Here is a 12819-nt window from a genome sequence, read left to right as displayed (position 1 = left end):
TTCCTGCCTTTGTACTTTTAAAAATTTCTCTGAGGAACAAACTTGTTCTCTGGGGCCTTTTGGTTTCCATGTGTCTGTGCAGAGGCCTTGGCTACCCAAGGAGTAGGTTCTGGGGAGCTGTATTTCCACAGGGATGCCTGAGCTCTCTTCAGGCCAGAGGTCTCCTCCTCCAAAATCCCCAACCACTGACCAATAGATTCTTCACAGCCACAGGTGGTCAAGGCCTGGCCACCGGGCAGTAATATAGCCCATCAGGCACCTCTTCAACTTCAATACAGACGTGTGGCCTGCGTGGATGACCGCCTCCAGCATGCCACGTTGCATGGCAGGCCAACAGCAATCAGCCATACATCAGAGTACCAGCTGATTGCTGCAAGGGTCAGGAAGGAATCTACTTTTAGCTGGCATTTAGTGTTGCGTGGTTACCACCCCCTTCCTCTAAAGAATTGGACTGTGACTGCTGCCAGGGGCAGGATACTGGTTAAGGTGGACCAATGTTCTGATCTGCTATAGCAAGCAGTCGATGATGGAGAGGTTGGAAGAGGTAACTGGGTTGGGACCCAGATCTCCTGGGTTCCTTTCTTGGTTATGCCGTTGAGCCAGTCACTGGCCTTGGGCCAGTCACTTTACCTCTCTGTGCCTTGATTTTTCCACTAGTAATATGGGCATAATGTAGGAGACTGGTTAGTGTCCCTGTGCACCACTGCACTCTGCTGGCTTGGATCAAACCTGCTCAACTGTGTATCATAGACCCTATACTGCTGACAACTACTGGGGATTCTTCTTTAGCTCAAATGACTGGGGCTTGTGCTTTTAGAGCAGGAGGGGATCTCGGTTCTGACCTCAAAGTTGATGTGAATTTCCTGATTGCCCAGGGATTAGTTACAATGCTCACCTGCATCAAAGGGGTGGGGTTACTCAATGGGTATCTGTTTGTGAAGAGTTTTGGGGGTCTCAGATGGGGGTCCTGTGAGCAGCCCTCGGAAGTGTTTCCAGAACCGCTGAGCAAACCAAGTGGGGAGGTGAGGGGTCTTGCGTGCAGTAGGTGTCGAGGGAGGTTGCCACTCAAGTCCAAGGGGAAGTGCTCTGCTCATGACCTGGCTTCCTGTTTCCTCACCAATCCTGGGAAACGGCAGGGTTCCCCGTTGCAGCCCAGGGAAGGGAGTTCTTCCTGCCCAGCTGGTACGAGCACATCATCCGCGAGATGGTGCCCAGGAATCAGTCACGTGACTGGCTGCTTCTGGGCTGCGCAGGGAGCAGGATGTGAACCTCAGCGACAAGCTTCGTGCTCACCCCTAGGAGCTGCAACAAAGGTGTCACCGCGACACTAACTCCCACATACTTGCCTATTCCAGGAGGCTCTATAGGGAGCAGGGCAAAAGCTCTGGTTGTTGTGGGGGGAGTGCCCCAGCTACTTCAGTCCCAGCAGGGGGCGCTGTAGGGAATGGAGCAGGAGCAGTGGCTGTTGGGGGGTCTCACAGCTATTCCAGTCCCAGCCACTCCCAGCAGGGGGCGCTGTAGGGAATGGGGCAGGATCATTGGATGTGGGGGAGCAAACAGCTATTGCAGTCCCAGCCGCTCCCAGCAGGGGGCGCTGTAGGGAATGGGGCAGGAGCAGTGGCCGTGGGGGAGCTCCCAGCTATTCCAGTCCCAGGTGCTCCCAGCAGGGGGCACTGTAGGGAATGGGGCAGGATCATTGGCTGTGGGGGAGCTCACAGCTATTCCAGTCCCAGCTGCTCCAGCAGGGGGCGCTGTAGGGAATGGGGCAGGAGCAGTGGCCGTGGGGGAGCTCTCAGCTATTCCAGTCCCAGGCGCTCCCAGCAGGGGGCACTGTAGGGAATGGGGCAGGATCATTGGCTGTGGGGGAGCTCACAGCTAGTCCAGTCCCAGACTCTCCCAGCAGGGGGCACTGTAGGGAATGGGGCAGGATCATTGGCTGTGGGGGAGCTCACAGCTATTCCAGTCCCAGCTGCTCCAGCAGGGGGCGCTGTAGGGAATGGGGCAGGAGCAGTGGCCGTGGGGGAGCTCCCAGCTATTCCAGTCCCAGGCGCTCCCAGCAGGGGGCACTGTAGGGAATGGGGCAGGATCATTGGCTGTGGGGGAGCTCACAGCTAGTCCAGTCCCAGACTCTCCCAGCAGGGGGCACTGTAGGGAATGGGGCAGGATCATTGGCTGTGGGGGAGCTCACAGCTATTCCAGTCCCAGCTGCTCCAGCAGGGGGCGCTGTAGGGAATGGGGCAGGAGCAGTGGCTGTGGGGGAGCTCACATCTATTCCAGTCCCAGAGTCTCCCAGCAGGGGGCGCTGTAGGGAATGGGGCAGGAGCAGTGGCTGTGAGGGAGCTCACAGCTATTGCAGTCCCAGCCTCAGGCTCCAGCCAAAGCAGGAGGTTCCTGATGGGGGATGAAATGTTTGTTTTTTCCATGGGTTTCCCCTGTGAAGTGGAGGCGTCTCCCCAGCTCACAGGCTCCCCGTGCTGTATGCAGGCTGTGCCACCCCTTTGTATAACACACGTCCCCCCCACCAGCATCTCTACCCCGGAGGCCGCTCTCCATCCGGCAGATGCTGTCTGAAGAGTCTTGTGGGTGCGTGACTCATGTTTTGATGACTTCCCCCCACAATCCACCCCAGCCCTGGCTGAAGGGGAAGATACCGTGTGCAAGGCTGGGCTGGCCTCTCAGCCCCTCTGCCTGTCACTTCAACAGGAAGAGCTGAAGGAAGCAGCAGCCTCGAGCTCTCGCCTTTGCAGCGCTCTGAGAAATCCCCTTATTTACCAGCAGGCCGGTGACTAATCCCCACCGCATGGCGCACAGGGTGGGCGGGCAGGCAGGTACCCAGCTGGCTAAGGACAGGGCCTGGGGCCTTCCTAGAACTCACTCAAGGCTGCAGGCTTGGGAGTGAATTAACCCATCATTCCCCAGTGACAGTACGGAGCACTCAGGGCCCGATCCTGCCCTTTTGAAACTAACAGGAGTTTTGCCATGGACTTCAATGGGAGCGGGAGCAGGATCAGGCCGGTGTCCTCTCTTGTGGCCTAGTCCTGTGGAGTGAAGAGGTTCTGAGGTACTCTCAGACTTCCTTGGGAGCTAAGGTTGCTCAGCACCTTTCAGGATCAGGCCCAGAGGAAGGATGGTCTTGTGGTTAAGCAGAAGGCCTCAGAGCCAGGACATTTGGGCTCAGTTCCTGTGTCACCTTGGGCAAGTCATGGCAGTGCTCCGTGCCTCAGTTTTCCCACCTCTAAAATGGGGATAGTGAGAGGTAGACAAGCCATTTATTTCCCTTGGTCTAGGTAGGGGCTGATCTGGACGGATTCATCTGTGCTCTCAGGTTAAGAAGAGTTTGACTTCCCCACCAGCTATATCCCTCCCTGTGTTACAGAGCTGGGGTTGGAAGTGGGGACTGCAGGCCAGGCTGCTGGGACTCCTTCCCTAGCTGAGTCATGGAGCAGGGCTCACGAGGCTCCTCCAAGCTGCCTGTTCAGTGGGGAAAGGCCCCTGATTCCCACTCCTGCCCGGGTGCAGTGCGCTGAGAGTTCTGCCTGCTCGGACGGCTGCCCGCCAGCTGCTGATGTGAAAACTCTGCAGAGAGCTGAGCAGAGTGTTTCGAGGAACAAGCTTCCTCCTGAGATGAAGAAGAAACCAGCGAGGCTGGGAGAAGGGAAAGACACCTGGCCGGACTCCATGTGTCCTCAGCTCAGCCTCAGCAGCAGCTGAGATGTGTCAGCCCAGGGGAGCTAGCATGTGAGACTGTCAGACACCAGAGGGGTTTATCTCCTAAAACCGGCTCTCAGCAAAGGGCACAGGGGATGGGCGGAAATGCACGTCTTACTGAAGTTTAACGCTTTACCTTCCAAAAGCTTGAACTGTTTTTTCCTCCTTTTCGGTATCTTTAATCAAAGGTTAGAAGGATTGTTAATGCTATGTCTGCCGAGGGGCTGAGTAGGCAGAGGGCTCTGACTGCCAGCCCCCGGGCCTTGCCTAACGTGTAAGGTTGGACAGTGAGGGGGTGAGGCTGACAGCTTTAGCCTGTTGTTTCATCTAAATTAATACATCATCCTGCAACTCCCCTTCCTTCAGCCGCAGCTGGAGTGCCCCCTGGTGGGCGAACTTCAGACCTGATCTGGCGGAGCAGAGTTCAGGTTTGAGTTCCCAGGCCCCCTGGATTAGTCAGGGGGGCAGCATGGGGATTGAAGCGGGGAGCCCACAGTCAGCACATAGCTCATTGCTTAGCATTTCACTACAGGATGGGGCTTGAAGGACATTCCTCCAGTGCCTCCTTGTGGTTCACGTGAGAACTGTTGGGTCCAGCCTTTGCGGTTGTATCCGCAACGCTTGTGACCTGGAGGCAGTGCGTTCAGATTCAGAGCCAGTGCAGAACGGAGCGGGGAGGAGACGGTGGCGGAGCGACTACTGAATACATCAATGCTGGGAGGGCAGCCAGCGCCAGGGCAGACACAGGCCAACAGGGAAGGCCAGGGCAGCAAGCGGGGCGTGGAGAAGGAGTCGCCTCTGACATTGGCATCTGCTCAGTCTGTCACAAGGAGGGTGGATTTGCTGCGGCCGGCCTGGCTCTGGTGCGGTACAGATCTCCCTGCCGTGGTCTGGAGCAGGGGTTCTCAACCTTTTTCTTTCTGAGCTCCCCAGCATGATGTAAAACTCCACTGCCCACCTGTGCCACAAGTACTGGTTGTCTGCATAGAAAAGCCAGGGCTGGCGTTAGGGGTTAGCAAGTAGGGCAAGTGCCTGGGGCCCCACGCCACAGGGACCCCCACAAAGCTACATTGCTCAGGCTTCGGCTGCAGCCCTGGGGATGTCAATAGAGTTGCCAGACATCTGGTTTTCGACCGGAATGTCTGGGGGAAAAGGGACCCTGGTGGCTCCAGTCAGGTCAGTCTGGTCAGCGGTGCAGCGGGGACCCAGGGCTAAGGCCTCAGTGCCAGCTCCGCAGCTCCCATTGGCTGGGAGCCACGGCCAATGGGAGCTGCAGGAGCGGCACCTGCTGGTACGAGGGCAGTGTGTGGAGCTTCCCTGGCTGCCCATGTGCCTAGGGGCCTCCAGGACCCTGCACCCCCTCCCACACCCCAACCCTCTGCGGTGGAGAGAGAGGTTGCCAGCCTCCAGGTAGAGCCACCGAAATAAAGTGAGACCACAGGACCATTTCAGAGCCCAGCCCGCACTGGTGAAAGCCCATGGCAATCTGCCTGTAGTCAAGTGGTCATCATGGGGTTAACTGGGTTAATCACAGTATTATGGGTTGGAGCCATGCTCCGCCTTGCCCGTAGGCCCTGTTTGGTTAGTGGGGTTTCCCACTCTCACGCTCTGTTGGGTTGTAGTCCAGAGCAGTGGCAAGTTCCCAGCCTGCAGTCCTGTGACTGTCTTTGCTCAGTCCCTTTAGAAAAGTGCCCAGTGCTCAGCCTGGTGGGAGGGAGGCACAGCTGCCCCCCCTGCACAGTACGCTGAGCTAGGTGGGTTTCACAGCCACACCCTGCCTTTACTTTGTGTTAGCTGCTGTGGGTCTCACCTTAGAACACGCCAGCTGCTGCAGCCAGGCTGGGTTCAGCTCCATTTTACAGTCCTGGCACCGGTTGTGATTCACTTCCCGTTAGTTCACGGTGCTTTGGGTGTCCACACCCTGCTGGCCTGCCCCATCTCCAGAGACTTCTCACACCTTATTTTTCCCCGGCTCAGGGGAAGGCGACCCCCAGCTGGTCCTTCACTCTCAGCCTCAGCTCAGCTCTGAGCACTTCGGGCTGGTGCTGGGAAGGGTTTTCTAAAGTGCTGTAGTCACTCAGTTGTGGGAGTGCCAGGGATTTTCAGTGATTTAGAAAATGCTGCCCGTTGTGCTTGTCTCATGGGGCTATAATGACCCGAGTGCAGACACTGTGATGCCCTTGTATTGCCCACGCGTACAGCAGAGCCCCGGGGTGATCTGGCTCTGAGGGGCAGGAGGCAGCCTGGTTTTGAAAGTCCCAAGCAGTAGTGCTGGGAGTGCCTCCCTCAGGAGTCCATCCTCAACCTAATTCAGCCCCCATTGAGTCCTGCCTCTGGGGTGTATGGAGGCTGGCCTCCACCCCAGCCCCAGCCTGGTCTCCTGATGTTTTCTGGCTCCTTCCCTCTCTCAGCTGGACTCTCAGCCCCTCTTCAGGCTGCTGGGACAGAATTCAGGGACCCGGTGACAGACTGAGGCCATGGCTCACAAGCCCCATCCCAGGATTTGCAGCAGGGATGAGTCCAGAGAGGTTAGCAAGGCTCTGAGGGGTCAGAGGACCTGCACTGACCAACAGGGTCTTTCCCATCTGCGTTGCTGAAGGTGACTCAGGTCAGTAGTGCCAGACCAGTCTGGTGGCTGCAGTGGCAGGTCCATTCCTCATGGAGGCGAAGAAAAACTTGAAGCTGTGATATGAATATAACCAGTGCAGTGGTGGCTTCCTGAGTCTGCAGAGAGCCTGAACCAAGAGCTCTGAGAAGGCTGAGCTGCACCAGTCATCTCAATGGGCTGTTTGCTACCATACCCACAGCCCTGAAGTTGGCAGGGCCCTGGTATGCTATGCAGAGTCTTCTGCTCAGGTGGGTGGGAGATAAATCCTCCACCTTTAGGGCAGACCCTAGCCTATGCACAGGGGAGTGCAGGGGTGGGAAAGCCCAGCCTCCCGACAGTGACATGGTAGTAAACTCCCTACAAGCTCGGCCAATGGCTCTTGTGTGGGGTGTCCCTAGGGGACCCTTATCCTAGGGCTCAAGGTAACAGCCCTGGTAACTGGTCCCTCTGCCTGGGCTCCACAGGCCTTCCAGGGCCTTGCTCCCACTCCAACTGGGGCAGAGCTTTGGCAAAGGGGCGGGGTCCACTAGAGGGGCTCCGGGGAGCTGGATTGCCTTAACCGGGGCCTGTTAGCTCTCATTTTCTGGGGCTCCTGTGCTGCCAGTCCCCATCCCCACCCCCATTTTTGAGATCCAATGGTTTGCACCCATGGGGTAATTTCCACATCGTCGTTCCATACAGTGAGTGTGCAATAGCATCAGCCTGGGGTGTGACCCACTCCGGTGCCATGTGCTAAGGAGGCTTGGGCTGGGTTTCAGCCCCTGGATGGGAGACCCACATGGCAGCAGACATTGAAGTTGGAGAGTCTGTTTCCTGTGAGTGAGTGCTGAGCCAGTGCCCCATCCTTCATGAGCGAGTGCAGTGCTGTGGGAGGAGCCATCTTTTGCATAGCTATGGCCAGGCACTTTTTCCCTGCGTGGAGATGTTAACTCCATTGTTGTGGCTAAATTCCAAGTCAGAGAACTGCAATCTGCTGCCCGAAATCCCCCTAGGATTTGGAAAGGATACAGTATTCCTCCTCACTTCCTGTCCTAAACTGTTGTGCAGTGTTGCTAAACAGCTGCTGTGCTCTCCCCAGAGGAGGCTGCATTCTAACGTTGGATGAAGTGATCAGTATATAAAGTGTTTTAGGCGCCTTCAGGTAAATATATAAATGTAAGTTATTATTTATTATTAACAATGCCCCAAAGACCCCTCCTCAGACTTTATCTAGGGCACCACTCCCCCCTCCACGGGGGGCATATGGCGAAGCAGTGGACTGAAGATGTTATAAGGCTCTGCCACTTCATAAGAGGTAGGCTGTTTGGAAGACAGGGCTAGTGGAATGAGAGTGGGGCTGGGAGCCAGGGTTCCCTTACCCCCTCTCAGGTCCTGCATCTCAGACTAGACTTGGGAAGTCACCCCAAAACCTGGGAAATGGGGGCGATGATCAAATGTACCCCCCTTCCCCTCCTGATAATGCAGGGGAAGGGGGCTCCTTAGAGGGGACTCCTCTACCCAAGTAAAGGATGTAAAAAATCCATGAGACCACCCACTCGATCTCCCCTGGCCTGTTTTGTAGAGATGGGCCTGATCCAGCCCTCAGCCTTTGGAGGGGCCTGGATCAGCCTCCGAAAGGTGGAACTGGGGGGTGTGTTGACGGTGAATCTATTGGCCAGGCTGCAGTTCCCCGGGGCCCTCGGTTCCACGCTCGGTCCCTTGCTGTCTCACTGTTTGTTGTTGACTGAGTCAGTGCCTGGGTGACTTTCCCCAAGGACCCAGGCTGCTGAGATCTGCCTTGTTTGTTCTCTAAACAAACACGCAGCAGGTCGGATCCTTTCCCAGAGCCACTGAGTCTCAAATTCCAGCCCCACACCTGGCGCCCTCCCCCCCCCCCCCCCCCCCCCCCCCGTCTAAGGCCTTGGCTGGACGCTTTTCCGCTTTCCCTGGGTGGTTACGTTGCACACCTGTCTCCAGGCTGCGGTCATGCTCATGTGACCGGGCTCGAATTGCCAATGCCAGGTAACAACCCTGGGAAACAGGCCCTCTGCCTGGGCCCCCCAGTCCTCCCGGGGCCGCTCTGGCCGTGCTCCGAGCTGGGCACGGCAGGATCTGTCAGCACTGCCGCAGCAGGTGTTACTCCCCGCTCCCTCCTCAGCACACACACACGGATTCTCCCAGGTGGGTCGGACGCCAAAGGGCTCCTGGCTAAGAAAGGAGCGAGGGAAGGCTTGTCTGTCCCTGGCAGCTGGCTGAGTGGGGGGCCCTCCACTGGCCTCCAGCCCTCCGGTTGCTAATGTCTCTCAGGGCTGAAGACCAGGCAGGCTCCCCACAGTGGGACCCCCCCAGAGCCAAGAAAGGGGGCATCAGGAGGCGACTCGCCTGGCTTTTCTCCAGAAGTGAGATCAGCCTGACGGAGCTGCAGCGGAAGGAGGGCATCAGGGATGGCCCCAGCACCCCAGGAGCTGCAGCCCACCAGGATGGGAAAGGGAAGGGCAGGAGGAAAGAGAAGAGGAGCAAGTTGCAGGGGTCTTTGCAGAGGTGAGACCCCCGGAGGTGGGCATTTGGGGGGGGGGGTTTGCCCATCAGTGCAACGGGTGGGTTTGTGCATGCATGTGAGTGACTGTGACAGGCATGCCTGGAGAGGTGTGTTTTCGCATGTGCCTAATAAGGCGTGTTGCATCTGGTGGGCACGTTTGTCCATGTGCATGTTGTGATTGTAATGCGCACAGGTGTGTGTTTACATGTGTGTGCGCTGGGGCATGTTCTGTGTTCAGCTGTGAATGTTTATCCCCCTCACACCCTCCCCACCCAGAGAGGTACTGAGCGGTGGCTATACAGCTTGTGTCTCCTTTGCTCTTGGTGTGTTTACAGGAGCCCTTTCAGGAAGCAGGCCCGCTGCTGAGTCAGCCTGGGGAGGCTCGATAGGAGACTAGGATCTGGGTCTGTCTTTCAGTCCCGGCCCCTAAGGAAGCAGGAGCAGCCCCTAGGCTGGTGCACTTGAGGAAGGGGCCTGAATTCTTGCCTGTGTCTCCTTTGTGTGAACGGGTCGCTCTCTGGCCTGCTAGGGTCCAAGCTTGTAGTCACCAAGTCCAGACCATATACAACCTGGTGGTTTCAGAATCTAATCAATGCACATCCAGTCAATACACACACCCGGCAGTCAATACATCCTGTCCACGTGCATTTCACAGTCAGGGTATCTGGTCCATACACAAGGGACACAGTCCCACTGCCTGGTCCATATATACCTTACAGTCAGCATGATCTGTGTTTGCAGTATCTGGTCTGTACATAGCTTGAATCATGGTGTTCTGTCCATGTGAACCTCAAAGTCAAGGTGTCTGGCCTGTACCCTTCAGAATGGGCTGTAGATTCACAAGGCCAACTCCCTACCCTAGTACACCCAGTCCAAACAAAGTGCATTCCTGTCCTACCCTATGGGATGGGGAACTGGGAGGCAAAGTCCCTCAAGATAGCATCACGGGAGCCTGTGCTTATAGACTGGAGGCTTCTGACTTCTGAGATGGTTCTTCTCATGATGGGCTGAGATCGTTGGGAGACAACAGAAAAGCCCGGGTAGTCCCCTCTTTCCATCTGGAAAGGGGTCTGAGCCAGGCAGTTTGGATTCAGAGCTTTCCCCAAGATCTGGCAGATCGGGCTCTGGGCCTGTCATTAGCACAAATGTCTCCCATGGACTTTGCGCTTCACTCTAGGATGGCCGAGGAGGACAAGATCTCAGCTGGGGGAAGACGCAGCGAGGAGCCCCCCCATCCCAGTGGGCCCCAGAAGGCATCTTCGAAGGTGAGGCCTCTCTGGTATGAATGGCTGTGGAAAGGACCTGTGTCTGGCCTGGGGTGTGCGGGCTTGCTCAGCTCCTGGGGCAGAAGGAGCTCCGGAGGGGCCTGTGAGCATCCCCTGTGCTGAGCCGGCGGCTCAGTTGCTGTAGCACTCTCCTTCCTTTGGTAACTGATACCCAGAGGCCTGCCCGATTCTCCAACTCATAACCATGGGTTCGCTCGGCCCTTTGTGCTGCTGGCAGCAGGGACCCAGGGCACCGGACCTCTCAGACCGCAAGGCCATGGCCAGTCTGCTCCACTGAACGTGTCTGAGGCTGGCCCTGCTGTTGGAGCCGGCCACCCCTGCACATGTGAGGTTTAAGGAGACAGGTTCTCCAGCTGTGTGGTCTAGTGATTAAAGAGGGGATCCAGGGACTTGGGTTCTTTTCCTGGCTCTGCCACTCACCTGCTCTGGGACTTTGGACAAGTTGCTGAATCATTGTGTGCCTCAGTTTCCCCACCTGTAAATGGGGATAATACTGCTTGAAATCCCCAGGAGGCGAGACCCTGCTTTCAGAACTGCATCCTTCTGTGCCTCTCCCATCAGAGGCCTCCTCCATCCAGGGAGGGGAATATCCCAGAGGCTTGTCTGGCTGCTTTCCACAGGCGAGGGTCAGTGCAGTGAGGCATGTGGGCATGGGGCATCACTGATGAATGATATTTTGCACTTCAAGAGAGACAGATGCTCCAGGCTCTCAAAGTGCATCACAAACATTAATGAGTGATGCCCCAGGCCTGTCCCCATGGAGGTGGGGCAGTCTCATTTCCCTGGTGACAGATGGGGAAACTAAGGCACGGGGAAGGGAAATGTCTTACCAGGGTCAGCGACCCTGGGGGCCAGATTCTCCCAAGTCGCGTGGTGTCATTTACACTATTGTTACCGGGTTGTGTCTAACATTCGCTCTGCACAGGAGCACATTGGTGACACAAGGCGCAAGGCAGGGGAGAATCAGGAACAGAACCCAGCAGTCCTGGCTCCCCACCCATCCCTTACTCTGGTTACCAGACCCCCTTGGGATTCAAGGTATCTTTGCTCTTGGGGCCTTTCTTCCTTCCTGAGGATCTCACTGACATCTGCAGAAGCAGCAGGCCGAGGGCCATTTCCCGTGGAGTGTGGGTGCCCTCTCCTGGGAGCTCGGGAGTGCTACATGACAGTAAGAGCAGTGCCTTGGGATTTCCTCTTTCCCATGTAATTATGTCCACGCTTTGACCCTGCTGGCATTTGAAAGCCATAAACAGGGAGGTCTGGGGGGAAACACATGGACCTATCACTAAACCCCACTGAAAGCCATTGAGCTGGGACAGCTTTGGGGAGGGAGGAGCTCTCCTAACTGGGGAAAGCAAATGCACATCTATATATTTTCTCCAGCTCTCTGTGTCTGTGTTTCCCTGTGTCTCACCTGTCTGTCCATTCATCATAGTGAATAATATCTGCAAGACACCTAGCCTGGCCCTGCGGCAGGAACTGAGCACTGGGATGGGTTCCCTAGGGAGGTGGTGGAATCTCCTTCCTTAGAGGCTTTTAAGGTCAGGCTTGACAAAGCCTTGGCTGGGATGATTTAGTTGGGAGTTGGTCCTGCTTTGAGCAGGGGGTTGGACTAGATACCTCCTGAGGTCCCTTCCAATCCTGATATTCTATGATAGGCTGTGCTTTGCTGTAAGAAGAAGGGATTTTTCCCATCATTGAATGGGGCCCGCAACCCCCTCACCATGATGTTCCTTCTGTGTGTGTTTGTGATGCCAATGCAAGCAGGTGATCAGATACCATCAGGGGAAGATCTGAACTGGAGGTAGTTTGGTAACTGCAGCTGGTATGGAGCACAGCCAGAGAGTGGAGCCAGTATTGCTAATCGCAAGTGTACGTCAGCCTCCCAGAATCATGAGATGGGCTTAAACTCTCATGAGATTTTAAAAAACCAATAAATGATGGGTTCTTTTTATGGGCCCTCTGTCCGTGCTTAAGGGCTTTTCTCAGCAGTCATAAGGACTAGGAACTTACTTTTGTTTTAATGGAAGCGGAGAATCTCATGTGATCACCTGACTCAAGGAGCTGGGGCTTTAAGAACACCACCAAATGTCACAAGCTTTGTGATAAAATCATGAGCGTAAGCAACACTCTATGGCAGTCATTGATTATATCCACAACCTGGCCTGTTCCCATGGCAAACATCCTGAGGCCTCTGCTAGAAACACACCTGCTCTGGGGTTCCTGCATGTCTCTCCTCTGCTCCCTGCATTCCATCAGAGCAGAGGTCTGCGACTCCAGAGAAGAATTTGCTCAGGGATGGTGCAGGGATCCTCAGACTTCAGCAGAGACACTGCTACGCCGGCCCGTTCATCAGGGCTGAGGGACGTTGGCAGGGAGCTTGCGCGGAGCCTGGCTCCAGCCCATCAGCTCAGTGAATGCCTAGGAAAGTTACAGGACAGAAAACAACACAGTGTCTATTAAAAGAGAGAAACCTGCCCCCCGTGTCCCTGCTCTGGGCCACGTGAGTCACCTCCAGTATGAGCGCAGTTCTCGTTGGAAGCTGCCCATTGGGTGGGTGAGGGAACGTGTGAAGGTGGTGGATCTAATCTCCCCAGGTGTCTGTGGAACACGTGTGCTCTGCTAGCCTGTGTCTAATAGCTTAGTTTAGCTCCTTTCTGCTGCACCAGTGACTCCTGAGGGTGGAGCCCCTCTGGCTG

At 56.1% G+C, this 12819-nt stretch overlaps 1 protein-coding gene across 2 annotated transcripts in view; it reads left to right on the top strand.

Annotated features, from left to right (window-relative positions):
• Positions 1–8488: 8488 nt before the first annotated feature.
• CRYBG2 (crystallin beta-gamma domain containing 2) overlaps positions 8489–12819 on the top strand; it is a 30298-nt gene continuing 25967 nt past the window's right edge. For both annotated transcript variants that reach the window (XM_050931989.1, XM_050931988.1), the window contains exons 1-2: positions 8489–8836; positions 10012–10099. In XM_050931989.1, coding sequence (XP_050787946.1) covers positions 8592–8836; positions 10012–10099 — 333 coding nt within the window. In that variant the 5' untranslated portion in view covers positions 8489–8591. The remainder of the gene's footprint in view (positions 8837–10011; positions 10100–12819) is intronic.

The sequence above is a fragment of the Gopherus flavomarginatus genome, chromosome 22, assembly GCF_025201925.1.
Source record: "Gopherus flavomarginatus isolate rGopFla2 chromosome 22, rGopFla2.mat.asm, whole genome shotgun sequence".
Taxonomy (NCBI): domain Eukaryota; kingdom Metazoa; phylum Chordata; order Testudines; family Testudinidae; genus Gopherus; species Gopherus flavomarginatus.
Note: the sequence above shows the minus strand (reverse complement) of the source record. Positions and strands in the feature narration are given on the sequence as shown.